At 43.1% G+C, this 19,971-nt stretch overlaps 2 protein-coding genes across 4 annotated transcripts in view; one reads left to right on the forward strand and one right to left on the reverse strand.

Moving 5' to 3' along the window:
- Positions 1–4,512, reverse strand: part of SELENOF (selenoprotein F) — a 45,749-nt gene extending 41,237 nt beyond the window's left edge. The window contains exon 1 of the mRNA XM_053244927.1: positions 4,200–4,512. Coding sequence (XP_053100902.1) covers positions 4,200–4,268 — 69 coding nt within the window. The 5' untranslated portion in view covers positions 4,269–4,512. The remainder of the gene's footprint in view (positions 1–4,199) is intronic.
- Positions 4,513–4,783: 271 nt separating this feature from the next.
- The window catches only part of HS2ST1 (heparan sulfate 2-O-sulfotransferase 1), a 157,933-nt gene continuing 142,745 nt past the window's right edge, over positions 4,784–19,971 (forward strand). For 2 of the 3 annotated variants that reach the window (XR_008306030.1, XM_053244923.1), the window contains exon 1: positions 4,784–5,348. Coding sequence is in view for 1 of the 3 variants with exons in the window: in XM_053244923.1 (XP_053100898.1) it covers positions 5,225–5,348 (124 nt within the window). In the remaining 2 variants the exon portion in view is untranslated. The remainder of the gene's footprint in view (positions 5,349–19,971) is intronic. The other variant, XM_053244926.1, reaches the window with a different exon arrangement.

Below are 19,971 nucleotides of genomic sequence, written 5' to 3' on the forward strand. Positions count from 1 at the left end.
CAGGATGCAGGATTTTGCCATTCTGCCAGCATATCCTGTTTAAACAGAGATGGAAAAGGCATAGAAGTCGAGGGGCCTGAGGAGGAAGGAAAAACATTCTGATCTAATTCTGAAGGAGGTGCCAGATCGGCTGGGGATACATCATTAATAGCCCACTTAGCTTTGGATAAGAGGACATCAAAATCAAAAGATGTAAAAAGACGCGCAGAAATCTGTGCCACGGGAGTGGTTTCCTCCTCTGAGAGCTCTCCCTCCTCTCTATCTGAGTCCTTAAGTAATGGCATGTGTGACCCAGGATCTGATTCAGAAGCAGGCTGGGTGAGAAGAATGGGAGGGGTAGGGAGCGATGGGTTAGGCAAGGTTGAGAAGGCTAGGAACAAGTCAACTAGGCGGCAGCACTGGGCCCTCCAGGGCAACTGGGAGGGGTGGTCCCATGGGTTCCTGAGGGCATTTGAGGGGCCTCTGCCCAGCATCTGGGCCAGATGAGGACATAGGAAGCCGCCTTTTGTGCCTAAGCCTAGCTGGCCTGGTGGCAAACCGCCCACGCTCCAATAGTGGTATCGCCTCCCTCCTTGGTCTGGGGAGGATGAGGATAGGTGTCTATTAGGGCGCAAAGGCCTATTGGGGCAGCCAGAAGCCTCAGGGGGAGGGCAGGAAGGCTGCAAAGGTGCTGGAGGAGCCTGAACTTGTGGTTGTGTAACAAGGGGAAGGCACTCCCTGGCAAAGAATTCCTTCAGCCACATGGCCACATCAGGTGGGAAGGGGGCGGGAGTCAGCCCCATGGGGGGAGGGAGACGTTACCTGAAGGCCCCTCAGCCTGTGTGGTCTGAGCAGTCTGGGCAGCACAGTCCTGAGCGGGTTCTCCTTGCTTGTCCAATCCTGCAGGCTCCTTAGGTGCTCCGCTCTTTGTTGGTCAGCTGGGATGGAGGGCGGGGGAGGAGGCTGTGCGGACCAGCCGGTTTCCCCTCGACCACAACCACAGGGGAAGTGCTGATGGATGCCACAGAATCACCCACTGGGTGCTTGTTGTCCTTCCCATTCTTAGCTCTCTGACCTTTGGTGTGTGGTTTGCACCACTTGCACACTGCCTGAATGAGGAGATGCTCACTAAGCTGCACAGACTCGGACAACTTCTTTCCTTTTTAAAGTTTGCTCCCGTTCCCCTCCTTACTGTGTCTGTTTCTCTTGGCCGCCTTGTGTGGCAACGGGAGGAGGATCGGGATGGGCGCCTCCACCTGAGTGCGAAAAGCGGCTGTTGCATCAAGAGCTGCCGACATAGTCAGAATGGGCTGCATCGCCTCCTCTGCCAGCTCAGGGACAATAGACCCCCCAGAAAGACAGTCCCCTAAAAGCTCCTTGGCAAGGGCAAGCTCCATAACAGAGGTAACAAGCCCAGCAATGTCCGTACCAAAAAGCAAACAAACAATAAAACCGAAAGTAAAAAGTTCCAATCAGCTGAACTGAATAAAGAAAAAACAGTTTGGTCCTTTAAAAAATGAAAACAATGGCCTAAAGGCGAGCTCCTTCCCACCCTTGCACACTATAGGGGAGAAAGAGTAGGTAAGGAGAAGATTTCTAAAGCAAGATCCGATTTCCAGCAGAGCAAAAACTCTCAGCGTGCGAGCCTCGAGCAGACAGGACCGGAACTGGGGATGGCGCCCTCTAGTGAGAGAGAATACCATTTCATAATTTCCAGCCTGTCTCAAGCATGCTCAGTGATTGATCCCATACTGATGAGCTCCAGTATAGGGGGAAAACCTATACACAGGACAGTAAGCCACAGTCCAGACTGAACATGGTGAAACAGACTGGTTCCAGATTGTCAAAGGAGTAAGACAAGGCTGAATACTTTCTCCTATCAATTTATATGCTGAACATATATTGAGAGAAGCTTCATTGGAAGAAGTTGAGTGTGGTTTTAAAGTTGGAGGAAGAAACATCCATAACCTGAGCTACACTGATGACACCACTCTGATAGCCGAGAACGCAGATGATCTGCAAGCTCTAGTAATGAAAATCAAGGAGCACAGTGAAAAAATGGGACTACAATTAAATGTAAAGAAGACTAAACTAATGACAACGGGTATAGCAACCAGTCTCAGAATTGACAATGAAGACACTGAAGTGGTGGATAGCTTCTGCCTTTTAGGATCAACTGTCAATAGTAAAGGAGCCAGGAGTCAAGAAATACGCCGCAACTAGCACTTGGTAAAGTTTCAATAAAGGCCTTGGAAAGGATATTTAGATGCCATGACGTGTCTACACCTAAAAAGATTAGAATCGTTTGGACAATGGTTTTCCCCGTGACACTCTATGGATGTGAAAGCTGGACTTTGAAGAAGCAAGATAGAAAAAGCATTGATACTTTTAAACTTTGGTGCTGGAGAAGACTTTTGAGATACAACGGACGGCCAAGAAAACAAACAAATGGATCACAGAACAAATCAATCCAGAATTTTCACTTGAGGCACAAATGACCAGGCTCAAACTATCATACTTCGGACACATTATGTGAAGAACCAACAACCTTGAGAAGTCTATAATGCTGGGGAAAGTTAAAGGAAAGAGAAGAAGAGGATGACCAGCAGCAAGGTGGATGGACTCAATTACAACAGCAATGAATGCACCGAGAGACCTTAAAGGCCAAGCTGAAGACAGATCATCCTGGAAAGAATCTATCTATGTGGTCGTTAGGAGTCAAAACCAACTTGACAGCACTTAATCAATCAATCAATCAATCTGGTCTTATTAAGACTGACTAGATACTTTTTGGAACATTAACAGAAAAGTGGTAGAGAAATATTACTGATAAATGAGAATAAAATAAAATCCAGCTCCCATTACAGAACAAGATTATATATATAATTGTAGAGAGAAACTAAAGTCAGCCCTCACCCCCGGGTGTGCCCAATCTCTGGTCATGTGCACTGGCCAAGATCTAAATGTACTGGATCCTAGCCACTGTGCATAACAATGGAGTATTAGCTGTTTAGATGATAGGCAGGGTGGATTTGATTTAAATCAAACTGATTTAAATCACGATTTAAATCACTAGCAGGGTGGATAAAAATAAAAAAAATCCGATTTAAATAAAAAAAAATCCGATTTTTTTTATTTAAATTGGATTTTTTTTATTTTTATCCACCCTGCTAGTGATTTAAATCGTGATTTAAATCGTGATTTAAATCAGTTTGATTTAAATCAAATCCACCCTGATTGATAGGCCAGCACTAACCTTCTCTTCCCTCCCCTCCCCGACCCTGTAACAAGTGTTCACTATCCTGTAAGTGTTAATGCAAACATAACAACATTAAAGTGCTTTCTATGTTGTCACTTAACTTTTTCAAATAATGTCACAATTATTTTTCAAATAATTGTCACATTGCAATAACATTATTTGATCTGGCTGTATTTTACAGGATAGTTAACACTTGTTACAGAGTAGCAGGGAAAAATGCTTAGTGCTTACCCATAATCTAAACAGCTAACTCCATTGTTACATGCACTGACTAAGATCCAATGCATTTGGATCTTAGCCAATGCACATGACCGGGTCTTGGGCATATCCAGTGGGGTTTCTGACTTTAGTTTCTTTCTACAGCAGACATCCACACTACATTACAAACTACTTTTGAAAGGCTCTTACATTAAAAGAAAAGATTGCCATGTGACATTTGATAAGGGAGTGATGCACAGGTCTTTGGATCCCAGCCATGTTCCTTTAACTTTAATGGAACTTACTTCCACGGAGTGTGCTTTAGATAGTCAAATTAGTATTCTACATCCCCATCTCAGTTATCCAATAACTTTGAACCCATTGTCTGCACTGCAGCAAAAGACTGAGAAGCACATGACAAAAAAAATAGTTTCTGGTTAAACCAGAGGTGAATAATAATCCACATGTCAAACACACCTATTCAGTGGAGTGCATTTTTAACCTACTGGCGAGGGAGGAGGCCGGGAATAAGAGAAAATGAACAAGTTGTATTACCACCCAAGTCCTACGAACGCTTTCCTAAAAGTAAATTCTCAAGTAAGCATGAGCAGGATTGCACAGTAAGGAGCCAGAAAAGATAGAGCTGGAAGCGGCAGCTCTTTTCCCTTTCCCCGTCCAAGGAGCATTCTTTCTTTCCCAGTCCCCAGCCTGGAATACAGAAGCTCGTCGTTCCCAGTTTCCCCAACTTAACAAGACTCCTTACCGCCTGCAACGTCGCTAGCAGCCATAACCAAGAGCGCCAAAGCTCCATCACCCCTCTCTCCCTCGCCATGTTGGCCACTAGCGGTCCCACAAAAAATCCGCTGATAGGCCCTCAAATCGACAAGGAAAAGAATGAAACGCCTGTTCTTTGAGAAAGATAAAAATACTGGTCGGACCTTCCCATTACCACAACGGTGACTTTGAAGGGAGTTCAAGTTAAGAAAAAAATTAATTTCATTTATTAGATAGGATTCAAGACACTCTTAAGAGCTTAACTCTCTCAATTTCTTTCAGGCACTACGTAGAACACTATAACCGGGGCTTCTTCTCGTACGTCCTGAATTAACTAGAACGGGCTCATAAAAATTGACAAAGGGCTTGGCCAATCACATTGTGAACAGTGGTATTCGCAACTTCTTCAGCACCCAATAGCTTAAGGAAGTGTGGACAGCCTTTCTGCACAAGCTTGTCCAATCAAGACGCAAGGAGTGGGGAGGGGAAGCGTCGGTTCGGCCCTTCGAGCGACGTACTGAAGTGTTTGTGGGCGGGCCGACGGCTCAGCTAGTCAATAAAGTGCGAGAAACGGAAGAATTGTAACCAATAGGTGGGGGGTACATGGGCGGAGCCTGAGCTTTGGCTGGTCAGTGGTAGGCAGAGTGGGCGTGAGTGCGCCCGGGCATTCGGTTGCTGAGCAGCGCACGCAGACTGGCGGTTGGGCGGGGGAGAAGCGCGTGCCTGTGACCGCCGAGGGAGCGGGGCTCGCGGAGTGTGTGTTGCAGGGGGGTTGGGTTTGCCGGTTGGTGGCCGAAGAGGCGCCTGTGGAGGCGGCGTCGCGCGGTCTCCTGAGGAATGTGAGAGACCCGTGTCTGTTTTCTGCTTGCCAGTCGACCCTTCGCTTGGCCGCCGCTGGGTCCCGTGCAGAGGCTCCCACCGGCCTCCCCGGTCGGGCCCCGCGTGATGTCTTGATCCCCAGGCGGACGTGCGACTAGGCGGGCGGCGCTGAGGCGGCGGCGGTTGCTGCTGCTGATGGGGCTGCTCCGGATTATGCTGCCGCCTAAGTTGCAGCTCTTGGCGGTGCTGGCGTTCGGGGTGTCTGTCCTCTTCCTGGAGAACCAGATCCAGAAGCTGGAGGAATCCCGCGGGAAGCTTGGTGAGCGACGCGCGGCCTTGGGAAGAGGAGGGAGGCGCGGGTGGCCGAAAGCCTGGCAGGATATTGGGTTGGGGGGAAACTAAGAGGGGAAGCTGAGGGATAACGGTAAGGGCTGGGTGGAATGGAGGCTCCCCCATTTGGGAGGGAGGAGAAGAAGAAGAAGAAGAGCACGAACCCCCCACCCCTCTTTACCTCAGAATTTAGAGGGAGAGGCGGCAAAGATGGGGCCATCACGGCTATGCGGGGAGTGCAGAAATCTGGAGCAGCTTTGGGGACTGGCAGGTAGGCTATCAGAAAGCCAGCCTGCCTTCATCTGGCTCTTGCCCGTATGTCTTGTCCGCCTGTCCAATAATAAACTGGTTTGGTTGATATTACCTGGGGGACGACAATGCAGAAAAGGTTGGAAGCTGTGTCGGCGGTAACCATGGCTTTGGAGTTGATCTACGTGTAAGGTATTGGCGAGATTGTCAAACCCGTTGCATCGCTTGGAAAGGTCGTGGTGGAGGTTTAAAATGCATATATCTGCACAAAGAATATAAATACGTTGTGTTTGGCAGGGAAGATGGAATTACATTTCAAGACCAATACTGTAAGCAATTAGTCCCTATTGGTCTCTATGCTGTGCAGGTTGGGGTTGATAACAGAAACCAGGGCAGAGTTTTGCTCTTAAACATGTTAAGAATGACTATCTTTTGTTTAAAGCTTAATTTGTAATGGGGCTTGGAATGTAAGAGAAGATAAGCAGACAAATAAGCACAGCCGTGCTGGATCAGGCCCAAGGCCCATCTAGTCCAGCATCCTTTTTCACACAGTGGCCCACCAGATGCCACTGGAAGCCTACAGCAGGAGTTGAGGGCATGCCCTTTCTCCTGCTGTTACACTCCTGCAACAAAATAACATCACACTTGTATCTTGTCCTTCCTCCAAGGGGTCAGGGCAGTGTGCATTGGCTATCCCCCTTTATAGCGATTGTCCTGAGATTACTGTGAGTTTATGGGTGTATCCGTAGTCTTAGTTTAGCATGCTTGCACCCCGTGGCTCTCATAATTATTCTGTAGTGCTTTTAGTGGCAAGTGCTTTACATTGCCTATCTTGGGCTGTGCTAATGCAAAGTTACTTCACTTAACAAATGTGCTTTGTTCTTAATGTTCATATATTCCTGAAACTCGATTTCTCTGGTGTAAATTAAGAACAGGACAATAGAGTCTTGCTTAAACAATGTTATCTGTCTTGCTTAAACAATGTTATTTGACTATTTTTTTCCGTTGTGTGAACTTGGCCGTAGTAGAACCGACCTTTTCCCACAGTCTTAGCCTGCTGTGCAAAACTCGGGGGAAAACCATGAGAGACCTTCATCTAACTTGACTGCATGTGATCCTCCTGATCACATGCAGGGGTTAAAATCCCCCACAATATTTACTTATATTGTTAAAACATGTGAAATGTACAGAAGGCATATACAACCTGACTAACCTTTGTAGAAGTACATTGTGTTAAATCTAAATGCAAAATCATGTTGTATATCGAGTATGAGATGAGGCTCTATTTCTGTTTAATCTGTTAAAGGGTAATGTGGAGGGAAACCCTATTCACTTGTGTTTCTATACTTGACAGTTGGGAGGCTGGCACCAATACTCATCCTCTGTATCTAATGGCTGGTATGATTGTTAGGGAAATCAGCTCCTATAAAGAGTGATTGCCATGTAACTCATGGCATTTTTAATCTTACCCTTTCCCGCACGTGTGTGTAGCAGTGTGTGGTGTATATAGTTGACCCACCTACCCCATTAGGTTACTGAAGCTGCATTATGGTGACTGGCCCATGAGAATAAATGGCTTTGTGACTGAAACCTTTCCCATGTTGTCTCATCCTTTATAGATTTGTTTTGCATATATGAATGTAAATAGGATAATGCATTGGTGTGCTTCAGGACAGGTTGAATTGGTTAGTCTCTGTGGTGTGGGCATCTTGTATTTCCTGAACAAACATGTACATAACTGAAGATGTAGAATAACTTAGGCATATTGATATGCCACTTTTTCAAATGCTTAGATTGTACAACCTGAATATCTCTTGCTCTGTAGGATTATGCCAGTAGAAATGGAGTGTGTGTGTGGGGGGGGGAAGAATTGCAATTTACAAAACTAAAGGATTTTTAGTTGGTGTTCTCTGTACGTGGAAGAACTCTGAAGCAAGGCCACTTCCTGTCTATGGAAACGGACTCTTCAGAACTTTCCAAAGAAGGTCTGCAACTCAGTCAGAATGCATTATCATAAGGTGGTGAATGTCCATGTTTGGTAAAGTAGTAATCATAATACAGTATTGAGAATACTCATGTAGTGCTCTGATAGTTGGCGAGCATAACATAGAACTATACTTAGCTGGGTTTAGTGAAGAAATCAGATCCTAGCACTTCTATCATTGCTAGCTCTGAGATATCTTAGGAAATGCACAATATTAAATGTTACCTAATAAATCATATTTGTGTTTAACCTTAAAGGATAACTTCCCCCTCATGGTTCCTTTTTTTGAGAAAAAAGCAGTCTGTGAATGTGTGAGGCACATGGGTTAAGAGATGGAGTTAGACATCTTCCTATTAAATGTAAGAAAATTTATGATGGTTGGTGTGAAGGGAATAAAACTGATCTAAATAAAAACTTGGTTCTTGTTTGGGGGGGAACCCCTAATTTTTATTGATCCTGCTTTAAGATACATTAATTTGAGTTGAGCCCATCAAAGAAATACTCAGCATAATGGAGAATCTTGTCTAGTAAAAAACGGTAGTCACTTTTTAACAAGCCTCCCCATCTCTGACATCCTTTAAAAAGTCCTTAAAGATGCATTTCTTCACACAGGCTTTTAACTGATATTGTTTTGATTGTTTTGAATATTATTTTTAGAATATTGTTTTAAAATTTTTAAATTGTTTTACATTTCTTGCTTTTAAATTTTTGTTTTGTTTTTAATTAATGTTTTACTTTTTAATCTTATTGTAAACTGCCCAGAGATGTAAGCTTTGGGCGGTGTAAAAATATGGTAGATAAATAAATAAATAATGTCTGTGCAGTAGCATCCAGTCTTGGTTAGTCCATATGCATTTTTGAAATCATTTATGAACTACCAGAATTTAAGCTTCATTGTATGAATTTTCTGATCAGTTTGTAAATGTCAGTACACTACTTCAACAGCCGATTAACTTTTGGCTCTGTAAATTGTGCGTGTGTGCACATATGTCTGGCTAGTACTAGCAAGTCTGTTTAATGTAAGAACTAAAAAAAATTAATCCATAGTATTGCACATAAACCATGCCATGATAAAACAGAGTGTTTAGTTTTATTTTAATTTGGAGAAATTAGCACCTACTTCTGCCATGGCACACAAACCTCTAGGTTTGCAACTTTGATTATAGAAACAATTCTTGGAAGCTTGATGAGAAACTAAGAACAGATTTTTATGATACTTTCTGATGGAATAGCATTTTGTGAGTCTGACATGCAAGCAAGAAAGGTTTTATACTTGAAACAAGATTATCATTTTGATTTTGAGTAACTTGAAATAACTGGCAAAGAAAAGTGAAATCTCCTTACAGCAGGGGTTTACCACTGCCATCTCCCACACAGTATGAGATGATGCCTTTCAGAATCTTGCTATAGCACTGTTGCCAGATATAGGTGTTGGGCATAGTTTGGAAACATAGTCCCATAGTCAGGGAAACATGCCAGTGGGGATTTGAACTGGCAACCTCTGACAAATGGAGATGACAGTAATTTGGCTTCTGTATTGGTATAAATGGAAATTGTTCCTTGATATTTTTACAGTGTAGCTTTCCACCACATTTACATTTTAGTCTCTATTTCTTCTTTAAACATTCTGCTAAGAGAACACTTATAGGCAGAAAGAAGGTAACAAAAGACTGATTTTAGGAATTGCATCTAAAATTCCGGAAACAGTTAAGTCGAGAAATTTGATTGAATTACCATTGAGAATGTAAGATGTGTTCTATTTTGGAGAGGGGATCTATCTGTCAACTTAGTTTTGCCATCCTAGTTTTTATAAGCTTAGGGTAGAGCTATATGTTACTTGCAGTCAAACATCACCTGCAACATGGGATTCTGCCCAAAACGGCAACCTTGTTTTCCTTGTAAAAATACATGTAGCTTTTTCTCAGTTTATTTTTGAAGGGTCACTGCAGTCTGTGGAATGCTGCCTTGGGGTTTCTGGGTGTTATGTACTATGTGAAGTATTAGGGATGTGCATGAAACAGATTTTGCACTTGGTTTCAAGCATGAAACAAACCACAAATGACTAAAATGTTTTGTCAGCAGTTGAACTGGAGTTTGAACAGTTGAAAAGCAGTTGAACAGCAGTTGAACTGGAGTTTTTGACAAAACCCAATGTCTCGAGTTTTGTTCACCCATGGGGAACAATGAGAAAACCCAACATGCCATTATTCACAATAGATAGTTCCTAGGGACACCAAAGTGGGCTGGATGGTAGGGCATGATGGGTACTACCTATCACCCAACCCACAAAAGAAATGAGCAAGGGGGCAGTTTTTAACCAATTTTTAACCCTTTCCCCCAAATCCCCATAGGAGCCTATGAGGAAAAGGTTAAATATTTGTGTGTAAAAAACAAAAAACCAAAACACCCACTCGCTTGCCCATTTCTTTGGGTTGGGTGGTAGATAGCATCTGTCATGCCCTACCACCTAGCCCACTGTGGTTTCCCTAGGAGCTACCCATGGGGAACAATGTGGTGTTCTGTGTTTCCCAGTTGTTGGCTTTGGCTGGAACAAGCTGCACCCAGAGTGCTCTCACAGAAGGTTTGCATTGCAGTCTGCAATGCATTTTGCAACCCTGCTTTAAACACTGCAGAAGCACACAGTAAAAGGGAATCTGTCCTAACACAGAACACACATTTCAAACAGTCCAAAAATGGCCAGAAAAGAATCACTGACCCAGAATCCACTGCCAGCCACAGTGCCAGCGCTGCAGTAACATCATTGGCACAAGTTCCTCTCTCACACACAATTGACTTCTTACATCTGAGCATTGCAACAGCCTGCCACAACAGCTTATCGGCAAGCATAGCCATAAGCTGAACTAGAGCAACTTCAGCCACATTTTGACTGAGTACACCTTGCAGTGCAGATTGCAGAGCAGAGCAGCGAGTGAAGCACAAGTTAGTGTCAAGGCCTGTGATGAGCTCCAGCTCATCACAGCAATCACCAAGAAATATCTCTCTGCCATTATCCATTTCTCATCACAACACTTTATCATAAACAAAACAAAACAACTCAAGGCAGGCAGGCACCAAGTTCTGCCTCTGTCAATTTGAGATCCAGCAAAACCAGATAGTTTTAGCAGCAATGGTAGAACATATTGTACTCAGTGCTGATAAAACCACAAAATCATAATTTACTTGATTCCTTCCTCTTCTCCTAATGTATCCTCTTCTAGAGGGACACGCTATAAGCGCTCTCTGACTTCATCCCCCGATTACATTTTGAACCCCCCTCCTCAGCCAATGTGGTCACAGTTGCCCATGATAACAAGCCAACCAAGAGTGCTCCGCTAACCTGGGCTTCCCGATCATGAGTTGCCACGGTGTGGCTCCTTGCCATGGCTACTCATGAGTAGACCCCCGGAGGGGAGGCGAAAAGCTGCCTCCTGGCTTTGGGGGTCTCTCCAGCATGCCCTGCGCAGTTGCTCAGGGCATGCTGGAGCTTCTGGGGGCCAATCGGCCCCAGCACCCGCCGGCTCCGTTACAGAGCCGACAGTTATCTGGGCAGCTCGTTCGGCCTCCCAGAGCAGACTGTCTGCTCATGTGCGGGGAGAGAGAGCTAAGCCTGCTCTTCCTGCTCACCCTTACAAACCGGGTCTCACTGATCGTGAGACCCGGCTCATAGGCTAACATTTCTGGAGAGTCAAGCAAGTGAGCAAATCTATTGGGAAGGGTAGGACATTTTCCTTGAACACTATTAGGATGATATTTTACATTTACTTGAATCTAATCCACTGAAATGCCTCAGAAGTAATGTTGATGGCCATCTAATGCTAGGATCCCCATTTGGCATTCCAGGTGTCAAAGAATTTAAAATGTCTATGCTTGGCATGCTCCTGAGCAAACATGCACAGCCTCTAAGGCTAGTTAGTGTGCACATGAACATATGCATATATGTGTATTTAATTTGTAGTGAAATATAAAACAGATTGTGAGGAGCTCCAAAAGAATGTCTCCAAACTGGGTGAGTGGGTGATAAAATGTCAAAAGCAATTTAGTGCAAGTAAGTGTAAAGTGATGCATATTGGGGTGGGGGGAGCCCCCAGCTTGACAAATACATTGATGGGGTCTGAGCTGTCAGTGACTAAGAGAGACAACTTGGGATCGTGTTGGATAGTGTAGGAGAAAAATGGCAGTTTAATTCCCATTTGCTGAGCAAAGCCAGTTTGGGGAGAATTTAGCTGAGCGAGAGGTCTGGAGACAGTTTAAGTTTGAAGAACAAGGATTTATTTAGAAGTTACAAAAGGATAGGAAAGCTGAGTTCAGGGCTGGAAGGGAAGAGAGACCAAAACAAAACAGCCATCTCTGGAGAGACAAAATGGAGACTAGCACTGGAAGAACAAAGAGGGAAGGAGTCCATCACTTTTATCCATGACCCTAACACCCCCACACCCCCACACACACTGGTCACTATGAGACATTGCAGCTGAGAGCTGATGCTGCCATGTTCCTAGCTCCAACTCTACTCCTCCTCAGCTTGTGTTGCTGGCTACAAGTCCCAACTTCTCTCACAAGATTTTGAAACTATCTCTGGGCAACAGCTTAGTTGGCACATCTGCTACCATTTGCTCACTTGGACAATACTTCAATTTTACAAATCTGTTTTCTTGCGCATCCTGCACATATTTTGTTTCAGTGTGTTTTGTTCTAAATTTAATTCGCTCCATTTGTGCGATCTGGATGCAGCTTTGATTATCCTTGAACATCTCCGTGGGTTTTGGTTTGTCTGTGTTGAAATCAGACACTAGCTTGTGCAGCCACGCCACCACCTGACATGCTTGAGTGGCAGATACATATTCTGCCTCAGTAGATGAGAGAGCAACTATTGATTGATTGCAGCTACGCCAACTGACTGCTCCACCACAATAAAAGAATACATAACCACTGGTTAACTTCCGGTCTGTTTGATCCTTAGGCCAGTCTGCATCCATATAAACTACTAGCAGGCAACTTTAATTTTAGATGGATTGTCCCTTTTAGGTACCTGCCTAGTCTCTTTACTGCAGTCCAGTCATCTTTGCTGGGTGTGCTTACTTTCCTACTCAAGATGCCAACAGATGTAGATATATCCAGTCTTGTTGTCATAGCTACATATAAAAGCTTTCCAATCGCTGTCCTGTACTCACTGCTGTCTGGCAGACGCTCACTCTCCTCCTGTTTTAGATAACCTGTTTCCATAGGTGTACTCATTTCTTTGGCCTCTAAGTCCCAAATACTCTAGTAAATCAATTATTTTCTGTTTTTGGTTAAGCAAATAGCTTCCATCCTCTTCTCTTTGTGTATCCCAAGATAGTGTGAAATAGGCCCAAGTTCTTGTACTTCTATCTCACTGTTCAGGTGCTCTATTATTTCAAGGCAGTCCTCTCTATTTTCATAATCATTATCAGATCATCAACAGAAGTATATAGGTCCATCTGTTGTCTTTGAACCTGACATTCCTGGCTCTTACAGCCTGCTTCAGTCAATAAATAAGTTTCTGCAGCTTACATACAAGTTTGTCTTTACCAGGCTCCACAAATCCTGGAGGCTGCTCCATATAAATATCTTCTTTAATGTCTCCATGCAGTTTTCATGTCTATGTGATCCACTTGCATTTTCTTTGCTGCTGCAGTGCTTAGGAGTGTCGTTACTGAGGTGTGTTTTACAATGGTAGCAAATGTCTCATCATAATCTTCCCCATATATTTGCAAGAATCCCTTTGCCCACCAGTCCTGCTTTGTAACACTGGACATCTCCTTCTGCATTTGCTTAATTTTAAAAATCCACTTGCACCCCAGTCTTTCTTCCCTGTGAGTGTCCATGTGTTATTTTTGTGAAATGATTCCATTTCTTTTGCAGCTTCCTTCCAGTTTTGTGCTTCAGTTGCCGGTAAGTTATCAGTTTCTTTTCACTTGGTTCTTGAAACCTTTCTCCCTTTGCAATATAGGAAGGTTTCTTAAGCGGAACTCCTTTATTTTGTTGTGTTGAACTCTGCACCCCTTGTTCATCATCAGCATCCTCATGTAAAACTTACAGTGGATCCTTCCTTTTGGTCATATTGCCTTGATTCTTTCCCCAACTGAAAATTAGGCTTAAGTTTGGCAGTTCACTAGTGGTTGGTTTTTCATTTTCACTTAAGTATGCTACATTTAATTGTTTGACAAGATCTAAAATCATATATCTTTACATCCTATGCAATAGCCAACAAGTATTCCTTCCTCAGATCTACAGTTGAGTTTGGTGCTTTTGGTATATGGTTGTATGCTTTAGATCCAAACACTCTTTTATGACTCAAAGTGGGCTTGTTGCCATGCCATAACCCATGTGGCGTTGTTCCTGTGGCCTTTGTTGGCAATCTGTTTTTGCAGATAAGTAGCTGTCATCACTGCCTCTCCCCAAAATTTAGTAGCCAAACTAGCATCTCCAAACATGCATCTGGTCATTTCTGTCCGCCACTCTATTTTGTAGGGGTGTGTCCAAACCGGTCTGGAGGCCATTCTAAAGGCCTCTGAACTTCCAGACCGGTTCGGACTTGGCCGGTCCGGGTCCGGGTGGGGGGTCTTCCTTTAAGGGCGGGAGGGCTTGCTTACTCCTCCCGCCTCTTTGCTCCCTCCAGCGCCCGTATTCTATAGTATAATTGGGGTGCTGGAAACCAGCTGTCTCCGCCGCCCCCCGCGAGCGGATTAGGGGCAAAGAAAGGCTACTGCCGCCCCCGCCCTCCCTCCCACCCACCCACCCGCCGCCCCCCGCCCAGGTCTACCCGGTCTACCCGGCTTCCTCCCGGCGGGTAGACCGGGCCTCCAGCGAAAGTTCTATTAGTTAAGGAGTTCTATCGCGCGTGCGCGTGCGCCCAAGGCCCCAGTTGTGCCGGAGACTTTGGCAAGAGAGGAGCTCTGCGTGAGCTCCTCTCTATTTTTCTGAAAACGTGGTGAGCACTCGGGGGGGCGGCGGGGGGGTGGGAGGGAGGGCGGTGGGGTGGGTGGGAGGGGGGGCGGCAGCAGCCCTTCTTTGCCCCTAATCCACTCGTGGGGGGGGTGGCTGGGGCGTCTGGTTTCCAGCACCCCAATTATACTATAGAATACGGGCGCTGGAGGGGGCAAAGAGGCGGGAGGGGTAAGCAAGCCCTCCCCACCCTAAAAGGAAGGCCCCCCTTCGGTGCTGGTCCGGACTGCTCCGGACCATGCACATCCCTACTATTTTGCTCCCGAGTAAAAGGAACAGTCTTTTGGTGTTCAGTGTCCTCCTCTTTTAGGAATCTTATGACATCATTCCCAGTGTATTCACCACCATTGTCAGTGTGGAGGATCTATGGCTTTCTCCTAAACTTGTTGCTCACTCTTGCAACATATTGTTTTAGTCTTTCTAGAATTTGTCCCTTTTCACTTAACAGCATGTATATGTGTATCTAGAATAGTCATCAATGAAAGTAAGAATACATTTATTCCCTCTTGATGTATTAACTTGCATAGGTCCACAAACATCACTATGAATCAAATCCAAAGGCTGCTGTGTTGCTGTTTCTTCGCATGGAAGAAAAGTAGGCCATATTGCCTTTCCTCTTATACAACATGCACACTTTGATTCAGTGCTGCAGGGGGCTATTTTTAGACCCTTCACCAAATCAAAGTTCAGCCTGACATATTTTGGTATCTCTATGGCCTAACGTTCTGTGCCACAAATTCAGACAACCTTTGTGTGTGCATTCCTTCACATTTTTGGCCTTTTTAGTTACATTCTACTTCAAACAATCCGTTCTATTCTAAAACTGCTTTCATAAGCAATTCCTGTTTGAGTAATGAATCAGTGCATTCCTTTAAATTGTACTTCATAGCCCCTTTTCTGTAGCACATTTTACAGACATCAGACTTGTTTCTAGAGTATACACATACAAAGCTTCTTCAATTGTTAATCCAATGTTTTCTTCTTTTTCCAGTTTGCAGAGCAACTGTGAAGATCCTTTCCCTTCTGCATGCATCAGTTTTCCATCTGCCAAATATATAGGGATTTTACAACTTGTATCTTCTAGGTTTATAATTCTCTCCCTTTCTCTGATCTGGTTGCTTATAGCAATTGAGTCAATGCAGATGCCACTGCTGCATTTCTCAGACTTAGGTTCCAAAACTTTATCTGTTCTTGCGAGGTATATCTTTTGCTTATTAGCTTTAGTACCTGATTGCATGTAAATGCTGTACTCTCTGTTCCCAGATGACTCGCTCTCCTTTCAACTTTGTTTTGTTTGCTTTTGTCTGCAAACACTTATTCTTGAGGCACTTATTCTGCAACTGTTTGGTGCTTACACAAATAAAGAATATCTTATTTCTTTGCAAGGTCCTAAATGCATTTTCTTCACTTTCCTTTGGTTGCTTATTATCCATTCTGCCCAAATCAACCAATTAACCTCTAGACAGTTAATTACAAATTTGTAAGTCTGCATCCTTTTTGACTTCCAAGGCACTGGTCACACTATCAAAGTAATGTGGCAAACTATTCAACAGCAATTGTATCAAAATAGCATCTGGCATGACCACCCCTTGACTATGGGCCTGATCCAGCAGGATTGTTCCTATGTTCTTAATTCAATTTCAAAGCAAAGCCAATATGGTATGTAGATTATAGCATTTCATAGTAAATTAGCAATTAAATATTTCTTCTTTTTTGAAATGAGAGTTCTAAAGCAACTTTAAACTTGAATATTCACAAAGTATAATTAAATTTGAGTGTTTACTAGCTGGTTGGAGCATAAGCAGAACAATTGTTTGGATTCATAGCTAGTGTGGTGAATTTGATTTTGATTTAACGTTTGGCAAGATGTCTAGATAGCTGAATGGATATGTATACTTCAAACAAACTTAATTTGTTTCCCACAACATATTATTTCATACTAGCTGAAATAAGAGTATTCAGAATGCAATGTATGGATTTACTAACTTGCTGAAACTCTTCCTTTAATGGTTTGCAAATATTCAAGAAAATACTAAACAGTTTCACCTGTCCTGAATTTTGTCTGGTGGTATTCTATCTTTCACTGCTTTTGGCAGTACAAATAGAACATTCGTGAATTTAGTCCCCTAAATATAATTCCCGATGAAGAGACTAAAATGTGATCTCCCCTTCCTCTCCATTTTATGGGTACATAATCCTGTGTGCTTATTTTTCTTGATTTAAACATATTTCAGGGCAGCTCCTAGTTGTTAACTCCAAGTGCCTGATTACATTTTAAAGGATTTGGATATTCATTTTTTTGGTCAGTGGAAGACCCATAGCTTAGTATAGAGCTCTTGACGTTGTGTGCAGAAGAATCCAGTCACAATCACCAACATAGCCTGTAAAAATATTGGTGGTAGCAGCCTTGGGAAGAGCCATTACCAGTCAGAGTAGAAAATTCTGAGCTATATGATGTCTTGAATTAATATGACAATCATATAAGCATATATTCATGCTCAATTTCGTTGTAATCTTCTCAAAACATTATCTGCAAAATATATAGGATCTTCCTTGATTGCTAGAGCAGTGTTCAATCTGTTTCCAGTAGGTTTGAATGAGGGAACTCTGGTTAGCTTGCTTGAAAGCAAATACTTGCAGAAAAGTAAGATTACTATATTTAGATCTACCTTTAGTGAAATTTAAAACACTTCATTTTCTCTTAAACAAATACTTCTTTTCAGGAAGGACAGAGTACTGCTTGAAATATGCTGAACTTTCTAGATAAAAAGCTTTTCAGGGAAGGAAAATAGGCAAACCAACTGTGAATTGTCATTGAACTGTTTGCTAATAGGGCAGAGACACCTTTCAATGTGGTGGCTCATTTATATTTAGTAAAGGGAGAACTCTCCCTGTTGAACCCAGCATTGCAGCCCTCCCAGTGGTTATTGCTAGTGCCTCCATTGTGTTTCTTCTTAGATTGTTAGCCTTGGGGAACAGATAATCTTCATTACCTTTGTTATGTAAACTACTTCAAGAACTGCTTTGGTTGAAAAGCACTATATAAATAGTTTACATAATATGTGCTAATTGTACAGATTCCTTGGAATACACACACTGAAGTCATGACTAGTTGTTCCTTTCTTCTGTGTAGTCACACATTGAAATTCCCAAAATACTATGCGATTGCCAAAGGTGTTAGTGGTCTTAATTTTTCTTCGAGCTTGTGCATTGGTGGAATATCAGTATTTACATAATAATTCTGCGTTAGAAATAGCAGTACCCTGACTTCCCCAAATGTATTGAAGCCTGTAACCACCATTGGAATCTAGCCAAGGAGAATTAATGTAATGCATTTATATTTAATTCAGCTACATTAATGCACTACTTTTGTTCAGCCTCCAGCCAGTACTGAAAAACAGCCCCCTTTGCCTTTAAATGCTGAGTTTACTGAAAGCCTATAGCTCTTAGCATGAATCCTAGAGACAGATGCATGGATTGTCTCCTTGAAATTGAACTATGGGAGATACTCAAAACCAGTGTTCCCACTAATTTTTTTTAATCTCTGTGCGGAATGAGTTTTGTTCTGGGTGGCAATATCAAGGCACTGTGTGCGCACATGCATTTAGAATAGCGGCCTTCCTGACTCAGCCTGAGCGGGATCTAAAATTAACTGAGTGGACATTAAAAAAAACCTTGCGAACATGCACGCACACCTTAGAGGGAACACTACTCTAAACTAAAGCAGGTATTGCTGAGGAGTTGTACAGAAGATACTGTAAGGATCCCCTAAGTTAACATTGATTTTAAGTGCCCAGTATAGACTTTAAATACCTAGTTTAAAGCTGCTGATTTAACGTGTAATCTAGAAGTAATACAGTTTGCTCTGTTTCTGGGAAGCTCACCTCACATCTCTGTAATAAAATGTTTGGGCCTTTCTCCCTTCATTTAAAGAAATTGCCATCTTTACAGATGGGTAGTATTTTCTACAGATTGTTGTTGCCTTTTGGCTTTTGAAACAGATGCTACTGAGTTTTTGAACTGTGGCCTGGTTTGTTTTGTTTATGCTGAGTATCTTATGTGACAATTCATTAGAAAGTTTGCATGCTTCTGATTCTCAATCTCATCTTCCATATATGCTTCTTAATTAGTCCAAAACCAATCTGTTTCAAAATTCTCAGTTCATGCTTGCTTTCTGTTATCTTGTGAATAAATACCTTGGCACAAATTAAACTTGGAATGTCATGCTGAATGTTAATTGTACCTAATCTGGCAAGACTAGTGTGTTTCAGTAGTATTTTTATGATTTCAGATATGGGGTAGCAGAACCGAAAACTTGCCCTTAGGCTTTTCTGTCTTAAAGTGTTCTGTCTTATGGCAATAAGGCTGACTCAGCATTAAGAACAAGAGCACTAAATGAAAAGACTTTTGACAGGAGCCAGGCTAAGTTACTCTTGACTAAGTCATGTTCAGTTTAATGGGACTTAAGTCATGACTAACTGGCTCATTTATTTCATTGGTGCTTAGTCATGACTAACTTAATTTGAATCCTGCTCCCTGTAGATGAAGGACTTAAACAAGTGTTCTTCATTGCAAGGCACAGGAGCCAGTGGCAGCTCCCATCAACCCCTCCCTGACTAATTGTTTGTTAGGCGTATGCGAAGTGTTGGCTGAAGCGCAATACTCTGCTTAGCCTTCCTGACACTCATGGAATGATGATGGTTGCTACCTTTGTCAGTTGCTGGTGGGACTCCTTGAAAGGAAAGGGAGCTCTCAAGCCACTTTGGGATTTTGGAAGGCATGCACGGAGTAGGAAGTCTGGTCCCTGCCAGTGCTTTCCTCATTAATCTCTATGGGGAAAGCATTGGGAAGAACTACACTTGCCAGCACTTGGTGCATGTATTCACATCACTGAAGTTTGACAGGGCTTGGTTTCTCTTAAAGGGCTCTCTGGCACTGGGAGAAGTGGAGGTCGGCAAAATATGACATGACTTTTACATCCATGCAAAACCAAACAAATACACACCTTTAGAGTGGCCCCTGCCTGAAAAATAGTGAAGATCATGGACATACAGATACAGGTACAAGGGTATGGGAAAAGATGCCAGAATGTTGGTGTGGTTCTGTCCCTGCAAAGGGCTAGTTCCTAAATATTGATGGCATGCAGGAATTTTAATTTGTTGCTCTTTAGTAGCAGTGAAAGGGTTTGCCTTGCTATCTAACAATATTTAAGATAAGCAGAATTACAAATGCAAAGCACCTACAATTTAAAAGGGCAAATCTGTGTTTTGGAAGGAGCTGCTTCATGGTATGGGGAATTCATGGTATGGGGAATCCAAACAAGGGCCTTGCTGTCCTTTTCAGCTGATTTCCAAGCAGAATGGAGGATTGTTCTTCCTTTCCGTGTCTTATCATTGCTGATAGCTTTTTTTGGAAA

The sequence above is a fragment of the Hemicordylus capensis genome, chromosome 4, assembly GCF_027244095.1.
Source record: "Hemicordylus capensis ecotype Gifberg chromosome 4, rHemCap1.1.pri, whole genome shotgun sequence".
Lineage (NCBI taxonomy): Eukaryota > Metazoa > Chordata > Lepidosauria > Squamata > Cordylidae > Hemicordylus > Hemicordylus capensis.